The sequence below is a fragment of the Symphodus melops genome, assembly GCF_947650265.1.
Source record: "Symphodus melops genome assembly, chromosome: 11".
Lineage (NCBI taxonomy): Eukaryota > Metazoa > Chordata > Actinopteri > Labriformes > Labridae > Symphodus > Symphodus melops.
Window position 1 is genome coordinate 20,165,771 of NC_136701.1, and position 17,808 is coordinate 20,183,578.

General features: G+C 41.8%; 1 protein-coding gene across 2 annotated transcripts in view; it reads right to left on the bottom strand.

Moving 5' to 3' along the window:
• The window catches only part of nrg2a (neuregulin 2a), a 77,005-nt gene that overhangs the window by 22,961 nt on the left and 36,236 nt on the right, over positions 1-17,808 (bottom strand). For both annotated transcript variants that reach the window (XM_079355424.1, XM_079355425.1), the window contains exon 3: positions 16,901-17,019. In XM_079355424.1, coding sequence (XP_079211550.1) covers positions 16,901-17,019 — 119 coding nt within the window. The remainder of the gene's footprint in view (positions 1-16,900; positions 17,020-17,808) is intronic.

The window sequence follows — 17,808 nt, forward strand, 5'->3', positions numbered from 1 at the left end:
AGAATAATTGTGCAATAGCTTAAAAAAACATTTACCAACTGAGAAATGCTGACTAAATCTGTGGATTTCTTGTAGTGCGTTTGTATTTAGTAAACACAGATGCTTTATCTTTCCAATTTCCCCCTTGATGTTTCCACATTACAAGTCCTGCTAACGTCGCAATCTCACGAAAGGCCAGCAGCAGGAGGAGTTCTAGTGGCCCACATAACTTATTGTCTCACTTTGAGTTTGACTGAACTCAAAACATGATTAAAGGTAGAAGAGCTACAGAACGGCCACATAAAGGTCGTTTTCTAAGTGGTTAGAATCCCATACAAGGAGCGGTGCATGCAGACCCTGTCCCGGTGACGAAACAGAACTTTGTTTTCGCTCTGAGGTGATCTGGTTCAGCCAATAAAGTGTTTACTCAGCCTGGAACACATGTTTACTCCAGATTAAAACTAATGACAAGCCCGAGAATTTATTGACATGGCTCTGGAAACACATACAAACAACAGGAAAGCTGTTATTGAGGGTGTGTGATGTGGATAATAAAATTAAAATCTACACGATGTACTAGTAGGGTTTGAATACGTCTTGAGACAGGAGTGTGGGAAAACTCAATGAGTGCAGCTTTATGGTAAAGCAACATAGCTGTAAGCATGACTAAACACAATACTTAGCGACAGTATTAGCCTACAACAGTGAAAACATTGGGGCTTGACCGCATTCTGTTTAAAACATTATTCCAAGAAATATGTATTCATCTCGATAAAGGAAGAGTTATAACTGTGATGACATGACTCTCATTCTTTAGTTTTGTGTTTTGTCCGAGTATGTTATCGCATGTCCAGTGTGTTGAATCAGAGGCTGTTCTGCGGTGGACACATTTGTAATGGTCGAGTGAGGCTGCTGTGAGCAGACAACAGAGTTTCTGTTGACAGTTGGTAAAACAACATGTGCAGTGAATGCTGAACTTGTTCATCATTGCCATTTAGAGCAGCTGTAGAGCAGAGTCTGTCAAGTGTCTCGTAAAAAAAAAAGAAAAAAAAAAAAGTATATTACATTGTTGTGTATTAGCAGGCTGTTCCTATTTAGCCTGGTCTTACTCCCTCAAAGACTAATGCACTATAATACTAAACTACATAATTATGAGCCTATTTGAAACCATCCCAGCAGTCTAAGATGCTTCGACTTACAGAAAGTCCTTTACAGACCACCTAGGTTGGTGTTTTGGGCAAGGGTCAAATGATGCTGGATTTTGACCCAGGAGACCAAAGGGTTTGAGGCCAGTGTGAAATAACTAGTCAGTGTCGAGGGGTTATTTATTTATTATTTTTTGAAGGGGGGGGGGGTTGTTTAACTAAATAGATTTATTTCACATTGACCACATGTTAAATATGTTGAAAACAGTCTTTGAGACTGATGCCCGAAAGGGAAATAGAAACAGAGAGTTTAGGGTTCCTTCATTATGAACCTGTTTGATACACCAAAGTCAAGGTTGGCATTTTTCGACTGTGAATGATAGTCAGACATTTATAAGTAAGGTCTTCTGAAAGCTGCAGCAATATTTAAAGTATCTAATGACCCAGAGTATCAAGACAAATGTTCTTTTACTTTTACTTCTTTTACGTGTTTGAGGTTTATAATTAAGGAAAAAGGAACAGTAGGCAGCGCTTTTAACAGAAATAGAATTGTCTTTTTTGGAATTAATAGTTTTGTTCTTCTTCTTCCTTTTTTGTGGAGTTATTTTTTGAATTGGTTGTCACCTTTTTTTTCTAGAGACAGCACTTTTATGTACATCTTTTTTTCCGGGAGAGGAGACGGCGGTGCTAAAAATGTCTGGGAAAGGAGAGCTCGGTCTGATCACTGCAATCTGACAGTTTCTTACTTGTCTTAAATTGCAGTCTCTAAGAATAGATTCAAGTCCTGGCCAAAATAACATCAAACTTAATTGATCAAGATCTCTACATGTAACAGAGAATGCATAAATATAACGCAGCGCAGTCCACCACCTCACAGAGGGGACCAGAGTTCAGGTGTTGTGACGGCTGACTCTGCTTTTCTGACAAACTGCTTTAAGATCTTCAGCTCTGCTAAACAGTGTTGTTGTACCCGAACTCATGCACACAGGGTTTGCTTAAGTGTTGTTGGTTTTTGAACCCTAAGTTTCAACTTTCCTCGGTGCTGTAGCCCGAGGGCTGAATCTGAATCTGGGAGTTGACGAGAGGTTTTCCTCCAGGTTAGCGAGGGCCACAGTGTTTAGCCATCAGCCCTTGCCAGTGACTTTGATTAATCCTTCATGGCCCGAGAACTGAAAAGAAAAGCTGGGGGTGCAAGCAGGACCATCTGGAAACCTTCATAAACATGCCTGTCTTTCCACGCTCTCCAAAGGATTCTAGGAAAATCGTAAAAATGAAAAGAGAGGTCCCTATTGCTCAGGTTTTTTTTCTCCTCTTGAGGCACCCCGAGTGTATGCAGCCCTCACAGCGAATCCGCGCCCTCATTGAGCCCTGAACACTCAAGTGTGTGACAAAACAAGGTTTCAGTTGAATGTCTTGGGTGCGGAGTTATACACATGTAACCCCGGTGTATGACAAATGTTGATCATTTACTGCAGCTTGGCTTAATCTGTTACACTTCTGCAGTGCAAATGAAAGTCATCTCAAAACACACACGAGGCAGAATCGGATTCTGTGTTTGGAGGAAGCCAAGGCTGTTATTCAACCAAGTGGTGGATCGCTTCCATCTGGACTTTGTTAAAGCGTTGTGTTTTCAATCTTAAAAGCAATGTTATCTGGATAAAAAAATATATAAATTGTGCCGCTGAATTGGGAGGATGTCAGTGAGCGAGAACAGTGTGCAGACCCCGTGCATCCCTCTGACAGAACATTTCTGCGGTGAGACAAGGCAGATTAAGGGACGTGGAGATCCAAAAACGTACACTCGTATCCAACCTTTAGATAAAATCTTGAACTCATTAGTCATATAAATCCTTATTTATCTAACAAATGTAGCAGTAAAGTCTGCTGCCCCCAGATACATACAGACTCTTTAACTCACACATTGATAAAAAATAAGACGATATAAAACTACTGATAAACTCAAATGTAGATAACTATTACATTTCTGGATCCTATGTTTTTGTTCTTTTTGTTTACTTACTGCTTTTGTTTCGTTGCCCTTCAATGATGTTCCTTCTGCATTTATGTGATTTTATCGTTAAATCCTTCCTGTTGTTTTTTCAGCTTATTTTTAAAGGTGCACTAAGTCGATTTGGTACAGTAGAGAAATTTGAAGGTTGGAGAAGTTAAACAATTCTCTGCTATATTTTCTGAAATAAAGACAGAAACTTTATTCAAAGGAGCGGGTGACTTGAACACTTGTTTGGAGCTTAAAAGCTTCCAGGAGAGTTACAGTTTCTCTGTTGAGGGCCCCCATAACTTCTCATTTTATCTTCAAACAGTGTTCCAGGGACAACAGTTTCCTCTGTTGTGAACATACAGTATACCACAGAATTCGTATATTTATCCAACTTTCACATTTCTCTACCAAAAACTCTGGACTGCATCTTAAAGAAAAATCATTTAAAAGCACAAGTAGCGTCAGCATGTTTTTGTGTGGGAGTCTATGGGATGTATTATTGCCAGCGTACGCAGTGCACAGCCTATACAATCTCAGGCGCTCACCTGTAGCTTGTTCAGGGTCGCCCAGCACTGAGCCTGAGGAAGCTACAGGATGAACACGTTCGCTCACGATAAAGTTGCACTAATGCAAATTTCAGTATATTTTACATTACATGTATTTTAAAATAAATCAATAAATTAAAAGCTATACACTACAAAACATGCTAGCCAGGTAGGAAGTGCTAGCAAGTAGCCCAGTGCCCTTTCTTTAAGTAGATCATTCAAACCAGTAACATTTGAAGAAGTAAGAACATTTAAGTAAAAGCCACAAAACCCGGTTGGATGGGACAGTGATTAAAGTCTTCAGTCCCCCCCCCCCCCCCCCCCCCTTCCCTTCCCTTCTTTTCCTTCCCCCTCTCCTGGCAGAGAATGTCGGACATGTCTCCTGTTACAGCCGGGACCGTGCATGATCTTTTATCTCGATACCAGGGGCCAATTCATATTGCATGCATTCTTGTAACACTCGTGCGGACTGCATTATGTTCCCCTCTGTGGTTGTGAAAGAGGAGTGTCTAACCTTGTTGGAATGAATAAATAAGATAAACAGATAGGAGGAGAGTAGAAAAGAAAAATTGGTCAGTGTGGTTTTGCTACAATAGGAAGTTGTTGACAGCTGGGTCTGATGTGGTGAGGAGGATGTACTGTGATGATGCATACACGAAAAAGAAAAAAAAAAAACGTGTGTCCTCTTAAAGCTGAAACTATTGTAGGAGTTGTGCTATTGAGTCGTGGTATTATAGCATAAAGAATGTGGAGACAAATTACCCCGATAACAAAGAAAGATGAATGTCTGTAGCTTGTTTGCAAACCTACACAAAGAGGATCTGCTACATGTGGGAATCTGCTTTTCTTTCTGTGAAAGATTTATACTTTTGTTATTTGATTTTTATTAATCCAACACAAAACGGGCATTCTTTGATCAGATTAAGACGCACAAGTCCAGACAAATGTTGCAGCTTTGACAGAAGGAAAGTAGAAAACAAACAAATGAAAAATAGATGGATGAAGGAGGAAAGCAGAGAAGAGGAGGATTGAGAAAAGAAGATTTGTCAACAGGATCTTAAGCTGGAAAATATTTCTGGTTGCCAAAGCCAACACAATACAGGCACGCACCTACTTCCACACATGAGCATAGGCACACCCAATCAGTGGCAACATGCAGCATCTGTTTTCTGGAGTTCAAAATGAGAAAAAGAGATTTCATGTCTTGAACCCAAAGAGGAATTAAATTACTATTTACTGTGGGCACGACGCAGCAAAGAGGCCATTATGAATGAAGGTGCGTTTAAGGCGTTTTCTTTTTTTTCCCCAATAGAAAATGATCCACAATTCAAACAGCTTCAGATTGATACTGGTATGTTTAGAAATGAACAAAATGGAGCCTGCCGGGAGCATTAATCTACCACCCACTCTTCAGAAACACTGCCACCGCCACAACCAGTGTGTCTTCTTTTATTTTCTCGTCTCCATTTACCATTTTTCAGTCACATAGCTGATATGCCTGGTCTTGCCTGCCTCAATCGTCTCCGTGCTGAGGACAAATCAAAGAGCAGCCCAGTGTGTGATTGCACAACAGCTGCTCATGCGCTGCAGAGAGGCGAAAGTGTGCTCAGGAAGGGCAGGGTACAGAGCGGGGGCATGAACGGGTGCCACTGTGGGCGCTGGCGGGCAACAGAATTTGCGCAGTTGGCAACAAAGTAACACATGGCGTGTGTTTTCCAAGACACGATACCAGACAGGACCGATCCCTGCTCCGAGTTTCAGAAGAGGCTCTGTGTGATGTTTTCTCCTTCTTTTTTTTTTTTTTCACTGCTGCTTTCTTGTTTTGAGTGAGATGACGCCTGTTGCTTTCCTTTTCAAACTGAACCGAGAAACTTTTCTTTACTGCATCTTTGTCTTTGCATCTAAAAAAACTAATCCGCGATACTTGAAGAGATGAGCAAGAAAAACTTCTGCAAAAAAAAAAAAAAAAAAAAATTCAATGAGCTTGTCAAATTAACTCCTGCAGGGACATATCCTGCTGAATAAAACTCATTATTTGCCAAAGTTTCAAATCCTTTAATCGGTCTCTTAAAAGGGAAAATCCCATATTCTGGGACACGTGGTAATCCACTTTAGAGCCACCCACCCTGATGGCATCTTTTGTCTGAAATCACCTGACTGACAGCAACACTGGTGGTAAAAGTCAAAGGAGCAGATTTGTGACTTGAAGGTGACACATTTGAACCTGAGGGCCAGAATCTGTGAAAATAAACTCTCTTGTCTCTTCAGCACTTCAGCCTCAGTAACCTTGAAAAACGATTGCCAACTTCTACATTTTAATCTTGATCACGTTTTACACTTTTGGCCGATTAGACAAAAAAAAAATAGCCTACGATTGTATTTTTCTTGATGTCATGTGGTACTTTTCTGCCATTGCCAAAGGCATTGCAGATGCATGCATTACTATGTTCCCTACATACACAGACTGAGAGCAGAGGTGATTTAAGCCTTTTCAAACAGACAGTGGAAGCAGAGATGCTCGGGTTTATAACAGCGTGCAGTCTGCCTCACCGGCTGATAAAGGAACCTTTTAAGAATGTGTAAGTGAGTCAGTGACATTACACTTGATTTAAATTGGCTTTGACACAGAATTTGGGATAAAATAACATTTACATTTTGCTTCTGTTTGACCTCTGCAGTGCGGCTGTGAACAAGCTATGAGGAGCAACTAATTAAATCCAGCAGGAGTTAGCGAGCTCATGATTTAAACCCTCAAACTCTTTTTTTTTTAACTTCTAATAAGAAGCAGAACAACACGATTGTGCCAAAGCTGTGTTTTAGTTAGGAATGTACATGGCAAGAAGTTTGATTTTTCTTTATGATCAATGTTTCTGGCTTGATGAATAAGAAGTTCAAGCTCAGACAGATTTCCAGGGACAGGCGATTAACAAATTGTGAAACAAATTGATATGCAGGTTTATAAGTGAGTCAGTACAACTTGGATTCATCTGCTAGTTACAAGAAGCCAAAACAAAGAACAGCAAAGACAAAGAGGAGAAAAAGTAACCATTCACAAGTTTTTTTTTTTTTTGGATCATGATTACTTTAAAAGGACAAAACCTGAGGCCTCCACATCCCCCTGTTGCCCTTCATCTTCAGCAGCTGGCCCTCATTCCTGATGAAGGGCAGACTCTGCAGCGAGTACCAGATACAGCAGACGTATACCACCGCTCCATATTTGGCTCTGGTGCTCACAGCTACAGTAGTGGCCAGCTGCTCGGACTAAAAGGTTTTCCCCTCTGCTGTTCCCCGAAAGCCTGAAACGCACACATTCTGCTTGCATGTGAGTGCTGCGGCCCTCCTTCACTCGTATACACACACACCACCCACTCACGACCGCCGTACGTCCTGCAACGGGCTATTGCTGTTTTTGTTAGACAACCGGCCCTTTTTTGTATACTAAAGGATGAGTTCAGCGTCAGTGTATCTGTGATTAAAGCGAGGCCTTTTCCGTGCACACTTCACACCTACACACTCGGGAGGAAATGGCTGCTGATGGTAACTCCTGGAAAGAACTTACTCACCCCCTCAGACATGATGTGATGAATACAGCTGCAACAAAAGGAAGCAGAGTGATGGAGTAATGGGAGGTTTAGCATGAGAGACAGCTGTGGAGGCCAAACTATAGCACTGCGAGCCTGAGCTTTAAGTAAAGGAATGGTAAGTATATGTTCCTCTAGTATGCTCAAAGAAAACTTTTCAAAGTGCGATGACACCCGTGACCAAATCTGAAAAACGCAAAGTAAAAAGGAGGAACGGGGACTTTTTGTTTGATGTAACTGAACAAAAGGTTCCTCACAGATCTGTTCGCAGCAACTGCAAATTATTACTGACTCACTACAAGCGAGCATGTATGACGCAATGATTCATTTTCATTCAGACCGTAAATTCTCCTCTTTGAAAGCATCCACAAATGAGCTCTGGCTGGCTTAATTTAAAACCAGAATCGTGCACTGTCACCCTTACAGTCAGGGTCATCCAGGAAAAAAGACCACCAGGACCGCTGAGGAGGCGAAGTAGGGGCGGTGCGGGGGTTACGGGTGGTGAAAGAGAATCTTTTATTATGCTATTAAATTAAGTCTCAGATAAGGTTGTTGAGGTCCCAGGAAGAGTTAAAAAAGCTGTGCACATCAAAAAAAAAAAAAAAAACCTCATGTCCCCTCCTGCTCACATCACTCAGCTCTTCATGTAACAGCTGCTTCCGTCCACACACACACACACAGCGATATCCTCACACAGAAGGGCTTAACTGTCCCGCAAAACACTTCCAGATTACACTGGACACCCCAAAAAACTGGGATGTGTTCGGATTCTGAAAAGACTCGGACAATGGTGCCACTTTCACATCCTATTGGCAGGATTCAAGCCAGCGTTTCATCATGCTCCTGGTCTTTTTATTTCATTTCTTAAACTCTTTTCTATGTAATTTCCTAACAATAGGATCCAACAGCTGCCTCCGCTTTGACAGATTAGCACATGCATTTCAAAGCCGATAACTCATTCCATGCATAACCCCCGTCATATAGCCATGAATTACTGACATATTAGGCAGCTGATTTATGTCCTATATGTCAGCCACCTTACATTAGTTCTCCTCTAAAGTGACTAGTTGGAGTTAAAGTACTGCTCGGCAAACTGAGCTCCCCGTTGCTGTTTCAGCAAAAACATGAAGACATCTGAACAATGGGCTGAAGACTTTGAGGTTTTTCGAGGCTAATCTAGGAAAAACAGTAAGTGCAACCGAGGAAAAAAATAAAATCCCTGCAATAAAAACACACATGGCGTGGATGCTGATGATAATATGTTCACCTACGTGCCCCCCCCCCAAAAAAAGCAAAACAAAACGTGTCTACTTTATAGCAGGTGTTATAAGCGTGCAGCTACTTCTTTAGGATTCATATTTAAGGACAGAGTTGCTTGTTATTCATCTTGAGTTCCCCCGCCTTGATCTATTATTCCTTTAGAAGATATTCAAAGCGTATAGGGTTCAAGTTCTCCTCCGTCCTCACGCCGTGCCTCCTGATGGATGCATGATGTGTGTGCTTATGATGCTGTGGGCGTTCATTAACGCTCACCACTTTAACTCTTCTATTTACTCTTTGGATGCACTCGCTGGGCCGGATTCTGCACCACTAAATACACAAAACGAGGGCTGTAAACAATAAACAAAAACATCATGCACGCAGGCAGCGTGGGTGACGTTTCTGTGAGTGCGTCGGAAACTAAACGTCACCGTGGGGTGAAGTTCAAAACACAGTCGGATCGTTGACACACTGCAGCTGGGACGCGGTGATGTCGCACAGAATAACAAACACCCTCGTTTAAGAGGAAGAAAATGTTTGCGACAACGGTGGAAATAATGAAGTGGGTGAAGTTTAAAGTGTTGATTTTGAGTGGGCACTGGGTAAGATATTAACATGTATTTATTTTCCTGTCTTTGCAGTGACTGATGAGCAGATGAACAGGTTTTAGCTTAAACATTGTAACATGGCACCATGAGCTGATGGAGTAACCCTACACCAGTGTGATCAATAATACCAACTGATTGGTGATTTTGTTTCTGCCTTTGACTAAACGTACGCTCCATGACTGACTGTTTTTTTTTGGTTATCCCCCCCAGACCTTCATTTACCTCAAACCACTTTGATTTTGGGGGGTTTATAGTTTTGGTGTCTGATCAGTGCACTAACTGGAATACTTGCCAATATGCTGATTCCTTTACACCTGATAACTGATTCTACTCTGATTGATACACCTTCTAGTGATGACTCCAATATTCTTACCAACTTTGAAAACTTGACGAAGGTGTCAATTGACAGCATCCGGTTTATGTACTTCTTTATTTTGCTCCGTAGCTTCCCTGCATGTCATTAAGCATCCACTGTCCTGACTCTACAATAAGGACACAAAACGCCCCAAAAATAATTCTTGTAAAAAAAACTCCAGTTCATGTTAACACACACTTACGTTAACACACATTATTTTCAGATACAGAACTTCATCAGCATTTCAGAGTCATCAAGTCAATGCTATTTGAGCCTCTTAGATTTCAACATCATGTTTCACCACAGACAATAAACTGGAAACTGTTTTTTTTTTTTTATTTTATCCTCAAACCTGCCAACAGACAAGAGAACCAACGATTCTGGAGCGATCGGGGCGGCCACCTCGGAGGATCGTCTGTCCAGACCCTTGGACTTAGGAGAGTTTGAAAAAAGTGGGCATGACTAATAGCTCAGCTCTTGATCCACAGAACCTGACAGGCAGTTCTCCTGTGGCCCATAAATACAGAACACTGGGCAGATGTGAAGGCCGGTTCCTCTCAGACATGGCCGCTGCTGCTTCTTATTAACCATATTAATCAGTAGAAGTGACTGCCCCACATTCAGGACCACGGTGAACATCCTTTAGCGTCATTTCAGATGAGTTTATGTTAATGTTTTATTTTTTTTACTCGCCAGACATACAAGGAGCGCAGGAAGTTGTTGTTTATGTAGTTCGAAGCAGTACTTACTGTAATGTTTCACTTACGCAGAGGAGAGATGACCACTTACTGGAAGGTCACAGCGAAAGCTGTGGGAGTTTTGCGTCTGAAGTATGACTATTTGTGTAAGGTCATTTTCTTTTGGACAATGATGTTCACTAAAAGTCCAGCAAAGGTTACTGAATCATTTTGTGCAAACATGAGTCAAAGTGCATCATAACAAGCTCTGGTTCTTTTTCCTTTCAGGGTCCCCGACTTTCTCGAGCCAATAAGAAACACAGAACAGTCAACACATTTCATACTAGCTTTCAATGGAAGGGAAGACTGGACCTCTGAAGGTTTAATTATTTACATACTTTTTACAAAAAAGACGGAACAAAAACAGAGTCAAACTGGTTTGAATTATCATAAATATTTTCTCTCTTTGCTTAAGATTAAGACACATCTGTCTCTTTGTGGCTGTTTCCTCTGAAGGCAAATACAGTTTGTGCAACACAGATTTATAGTCTTAGGTAATGACCAAATGTTGCATTTACTGCTTATCAAGTAGTGTAAGATATCCTGATTCTTTATCACTTTCAGATGTTTAACCACTGCTGCTCTGTTTTTCTCTGGCCTAAAGCTGTACTCACGAATCACAGCCAATCGCAGCCTCTCGTTTCAATTATAAAAGTATGCTAAAAAAACATCCTTTTATTAACAATGATAAAAATAATCAATAAATATCTCACCTGCTATCATGTGTGAGGTAACAATCTAATCCTTCCTATTTGTACTAAAGTAAAGCTTACTGGTGCATTTTTTGGACAACATTTGAACCTTGAACTCTCAGCTGTTCACGTTTTCGAAGCGGACTTGGAGACATCTGAGGGGAATCAACTTTGGTCGACACCTAAATTAATGGATCAGCGACAACAATTTAGAACAGACCATACCTTGTGTATCCTTTGGTGCAAATTTCAGAGTACAAATGTAACGTGATTAAAATGAATAAAAGATGTGGTAAGACTTACAAACGTGAAAGTCAAAGACTGCCGCAGAGAAAAGGCCTCCAGAGACGTCCGACCAATGGGGAGAACTTGTGGCAGCATGGATGAAAGTCAGCGTCAACCAGCAACACGTCTAACAACTTCTATCACCTAGATTTTCCTACTGAACAAAAGTCCTTATTGTAAATGTAGATTCTTTTTTAAAGATATTTTTGCCTGTATTAGTTGGGACCGCTCGAGAGACAGGAAATGTTGGAATGGGAGAGAGGAGGTTGACATTTAGCAAAGGGCTAAAGTTTGAACCCACAGCCCCTGCACTGATGATTATCACCTCCACACATGTGGTGGCATCACATCCATTAAGCTATCAGTGTACCAAATACAGCCCATTTAGGCTAAAATGGTCGTTCAGCAGGCTACACTTCACATTCATTCAGTCAGTACATTTCAAAACTTGTACCTTTTAAAGAATGCTTGTTGAATCAAAAAAGTTGATGTTTTTAGTCTATTTAACTCGGGTATCTACCTGAGCCAAGAATGTGTGTGCTTCTGCCACCGCAGTCCATCACATGTGAAATCCCCCGATGTCACCTAAAGTGAGTTTGAGCCAATATGTGATATAATAGAGCCCCCTTAATGTTGGAGTCGACCATGACAATGATGCTACACCTTCAAATTCAATCTCGGCGTTGCCTGAGCACATCATGGTGTTGCTAAGAGGCTGAAATGTTGTTTTGTCCACTCAGTTGGACAAGTTAGGATCGAGTTAGTTAAGCTTTGGTTTTGTGACAGTTTGGGGATTCTGACTTCAGGGTGGGGAGCAAAAAACATGTAAAGGTTGTGCGTATGTATGCGTGTGTGTGTGTGTGTGTGTGTGTGTGGCCCTGCCTGTCTGCTTGCATGCATGCGCGAAATTGTTGCTGGTGGGCCCCAGCATGACTGCTGAGGTTGGAGCAATCATATGTTCAGCTGTGATTTCCATCAACACATTCCTGGACGCTCACACACTCTCTCAGCGGAGCTACACGCAGCACCCCCTGAGGATGTGACCTGCAGCCTGCAGACACATGGCTGCCTCACCAGCGCTTATCACAACACAGCAGCCTGCAGGATAATGGGAGGCCTTAATCTGAAGCCACGTGGAGCCCAGCAAACTTTGACTGGTGTTGCTCCTTCACACTGGCCTTATAGAAAACAGTGGATGATATACTACACCGCTCTGCAGAAGGCCAGTAGGTCTTACCGTGCCAGACTGATTACGGGGGAGAGGTCAGACCAAATGGACAACAAATGGTCCCTGCTGGTCTACACTGGGGGTTGGGCATAAGGCTGAAAACATCACTTTGGAAGAGGCAGCGATTGTTACGGAAAACAGGACATTAGATATTCCAGACCACAAGGACACACACTCACACACACACACACACACACACACGCACTGTATCCCTTTCTTTATTATTCTGTCACAATGCCGAGGCTGGCAGAACACAAACAATAAAACACGCAGAAAAAGGTCTAGTGGGTTTAGGAAAAGAAAATTTCTTCGCTGATTGATCGCAGGTTTCAAACCTTCAAACGGAGCCAGAGAGAGAAGAGAAGAGAATTAAATGAGTCTTAAGGCTGAAACATTGATAGCAAGCAACTTAAACATTCAACTCAGCAGAACGTCCAACCATCTGTGCTGAATAATTATACAGTAAACTGGCACTCAATCAGCTGACAGTGTGCGTTTCTCTTCCACTGGTCAAACAAAGAGACATGAGTAAAATCCCCCCACACACAGGGCCAATCCTTCACTGTTATTGGCAAACTGCAAGGCTGGCATGGAGCCACAGTGTACTGCGTGCTTTAAGATGCATGAGGGATTCACTTTGAGTTGAGTTGCACTGGTTATTTTTTACCGCCCTGGGCGACTTGCACACCATGCTTCAGAGTTACAGGGGTGTCACATTTGTCTTGCTACACAAATATTGATATGGGCTGAGTAATGGTCAGCTGTTATGTTTTGTATAGATCAGAAAGATTATTCTTATTTGGCTTTCAGGGAAAATGGCAGCGATTCCTCCATTTCTGCACACTGCTTTACGTTAACCTGAGCGTTCGGTTTTTATCCAAGGAATGTTCAAGCGTCGCATAAATCATCGCACCTCAGGGCTATAAGTGCAGCACTCCTTGTGTAATTGATGCTAGGCAAATCAATGTAGGGCGCACCTATGTTCAAACTTGCTGATAAAATGATCTAATGTGTTTGAAACAGGTGAAACTTCACATGCAAACTACTTTTTAATACCCCCCCACACACACACACACACATTTTAATCAGGAAAAAAGAAAGCAAAATAAAAGATGGCCTAATTGGAGGGAGAAAGTAAAGAATACAAAGTAATGTCAATCAACTTTCACTTTCCATCCAACACAAACAACATCGGAGAAAAAAAAAAAATCGGTGTCTGGTACAGTGCAGGAGTTTGTGTAAGCTGCTGAGCTTGTGGTGGCCTGTGTTCACCATGTGGTGGAGCTGAGTGATGGTTTCCCAAAGTCTGCCTCCACCAGTGCAGACGGCAGGCACACTGTACAGGAACAGCCATGTGCTACGTCCTCCCTGTCGGTGCGACGGCTCGAATGATGCTTCTGCGTTTAACGAGATCACCTACAAGTGTTAGCTTTCAATGTCCGTCTGTGCACGAAGCCTCGATTGATGGTATTCCTTATATTTGCAGTTTTCTCTGTTGACAAGCAGGTTCAGGTAGTTTTAGCATGCACGCTGTCAGCGCTGCAACACAGGTGAAAAAAACGCCATGCTTGGTTTAGCACCTGACGACATCAGATACAGTCGGGAGGGCAAGGCTATAGCAACTGCATCCAAAATGGGTGTGAAAGTCTCCTCTGCAACACAGCGGGCTCTTGTCTTCTTCCTCTTCATACTTTTCTTTCCCTCTCACTGTCTGCCTCTCTTTTCCTCTATCTATACCCCCTTCTCACTGTCTATCCCCTAATGTCTTTGTCTGCTTCCTGTCATGCATTCCCTCATTTTGTGCCCCCCCCCCCCCCCCCCCCCCTCCCTCCTTTATTCACGCTCTTCTTCTTTTTTTTTCTTCTGCTCCCTCTGTCCGTCTACATCTGCACCCCTCCTCTTGCTCTCCCTCCCTAGAAGGCACACACACATACACAGATAATACTGCGGCTACATGCTGCTTTGGCAACATACTGCAGCAGGCAGGCAGGCTTACTCCACTGCAGCCCTTTAACACAATAGAATTTCTCTCATGACCTTAGGATGAAAAGCAGCTTTTTGTCTCATTAATGACATAAAATCAAGCTCTGTGTCTTCAACTGCAACTTGTTTCCTCGACACCCCATCACTGCTGCAAACACAACATGTATTTTTCTCTAAATAGCTGCTGATTTCAGCTTTTCACAGGCATACAATAATGACAGCACCATGAAAAGTTTGCTAGCATTTCCTTTTGTTGACGTATGTAGTTTTGATTGAAGCCCTCCTCTTCCCCCTTTGTCTATGGACATACCACCTCTGATTCGCCCGGTCTTGCCTTCTCCCCTGAAGCATGACGGAACTAGGCGTGCTCTCGTAACACAATGGGATTTCTTTTTTTTCTTTTTCTTTTTTTTTATTGAATGGTGAACAAACATGTTCGCACACACGCAAATACAAAAACATACGAAGACAGACATCTCAGGATCACAGCGCATGATAGGACGTACAGTGATGCCATTGTTTGAGGATCCAGGAGTGAGTTGCGGAGATGTCAGTGCTGACAGATAACAGACACAAAAATGTGTGAGAGATTGAATGCAGAAGGCATAAAAATACACATACACTGTATACTGTATACACTGCAACAGATGTAGGGATATCATGTTTTAAACTCTCGTTTCAATCAGTGAAAACATTGTCTGCCATATCATTGCTTCGTCATGTTTTATCCATTGTGGCTACTGAACTGTTCGTTGCTTTGTAACTTTATATTTCCTTTGATTTTGTTGCATTACAAGCTCTTTTGCCTGCTAAGTTCATCATATAGAGTTTCATGGGCCACCAGTCACATAAGCCTTTATGAAACACAAACAGGTGCTACCACTAGGGATTCCCCCGACCTTTCCAGGGTGCAGAGCATGATTCAACCCATTTCATTTAATTGCCATCAACATGATCATTACTCTGTAATTACTGTTTAACAGATTAATTTTTCATAAATGTTGGCGCTGTATGTCTGGGGTTGGATTCTTACGTCAATGACCCTTTAAATATTGCATGCTCATGAGTGAAAAGAAATATATCACTGTATGGGAATAAAGCCAAGTGTCATAACAAGCGTACAGTATAAGTCACACGATCTGGCTATAAAACTCCACTGAAGCTTTTTAGATGTCAGGGAATAAAAAAATGAGGCAATATGTGGTCCCATTTAAATACAAGATGGATGACTTCTTTTCTGCACTATTGTTTCCTGGGGATGGAACGTGCATGTTAGAACTGCTGAGAATCTCTACAGTATGTTTTGAAAAACAATGGGCCCTTTCTTTATATGAAAAGAGCTGCTATTTTAATAATGCAGCTCAGCTTAAGTCTGTGAACGGTAAACAATGGCACTAAAAGGTGGCTTTGACAAATATAAAGAGAGGGAAGGGGGGAGTAATTAAAGACCTGCAAGTGAATACAAGGACACTGAGTGATGCCCAAACCCCAGTCTTTTCCCTTTTCATGAGCAAATTTACTTTTAAGGACGGAGCGGGATGAGGTCCATGCCCTTTATTTCAAGGTCGACATGACCCTGAGAGGATCTCCTCTGTGGAGCGCCACAAGGAACCCTCTCAGGCCCCATAATATTTGTGAATCCCTGATTGTTTTCAAAATCACAGAAAATACACTTAATACACATAGTAAAAAAAAGTTCCCAAATGTTGGATTTTATTTAATGCATCTTTAGGGAAGCTTTTCAACAGACACTCATCTCTACAGAAAATCCATGCATCAAACATTTTCCTGACTAACGTGTGTCAGGCAACCTGCCATGTTTCTCCCTGACAGTCAAGATCTGGATAACACCAGGCCTTTCCTCGACACAAAGCTACACAGATTGTATCTGCACTAAGAACTCCTTATAGTATTTTATACTGGCACCATCCACTCAGTCAGACAGACAATAAGCTACCCTCAGCAGCCGCACACTCGCTACCCGCACTGCTTTTGGAACAAACACAAACTCACCACCCCAACAAATGGAAGCAGCTGCTATCGAAACTCTTTCATCTAACACAGTACTTCACAAAACTTAGCAATGCTCATACACCACGACTGAATATACCTGTTAGATTCTATCACACACTCTGAAGATGCCTTTTATCTTGAACTTTTATATTCTGTCGAGCTACTGTATGTTGTACATTTTTTGCTCCATATAGTATAGTGGCAGTGAAAGGATGATGTGTCTTGTAGTTTTGTGGGATTTTATGGAACATTGCAAACAAACTGAAATGAATGAAAGCTGTAAGATAACATCATAAAGTCTCTGTGGAGCACAGTGTACTGTTCTGCTGAGTCATTGGCTCACATGTGTGGACAGTAATTCTTCACGCTTTTTTTTTTCTGTTTGGGAAAGCTCCTTTGGATCACTTATTTGGCAGTAAGTATTATTCTATCAAATAAACAATGTGCATCTGTGTGCCACTTCACTTGTTGCTCAGGGGTTGGTACTCACAGCTTTGGACGTTTACAGTGCCGGTGGAGTTGTCTCTTCCCAGGTGGTTCTCCACCACACATGTGTAATTCCCAGAATCCTCCAGTTTTGCTCTGCTGATCTGGACTCTGGAGTTTTTCCTGTGGGAGACAACACTTGCACAGCTGAGTCAGGGGAATGAGAGCAGGGAGGAAATAGCATGGAAACACAACAAGTGGAAACATGGGGGACGGAGAGGCAGACAACAGGGCGAGCAGCAACAGCATGGCAACATCTCTGTGCTTTGATACGGATACACAATCACTCAACCTGAGGCCAAATTTGAGAAGGAAAAACCGCTTACCGACAGAAAAGCACAGGACCAGCAGCGACTAAACATACTGTTTCATTAAGGTCTTAATTTTAAAGCCCCATCTTATGCCAATATCCTTCATCAGTAGGGTTTTCTACTTTTCTCCTCAAATTACCCAACAACCAACATTGTTCAAATCCTCGCTTTAGTCAGTTGCTTTAATTTCGTCATTATGAGCCAATGTAACTGAGAGAGTTCAAACAAGTTCACCTGTAACTCTTATGAACTTACAATTCTATCAAATGTGTGGAGTCTTTACAGTGTAAAGTCTGTTGAGTGGCATCGAGTACGAGAGGCGAATGAAGCATAAACAGAAGCTGTACATCTGAGAAGTTTTTAATCAAACTAATGGGCCCAACCTTGGAGTCTAATACGTCCACATTCTTATAATAATACACATAACCTGACAACAAAAGACACAATAAAAGTGTTTTTGACATGCTAAAGTATAGAGTGGCCCAGTGTCAGTGTCAAAACTAAGAGTAGCTCAACTTTACCGCCTCTAAATGTAGCTGATTACTTTAATGAGCAAGTTTCATTAGAATATATATATATATATATATATATATATATATAT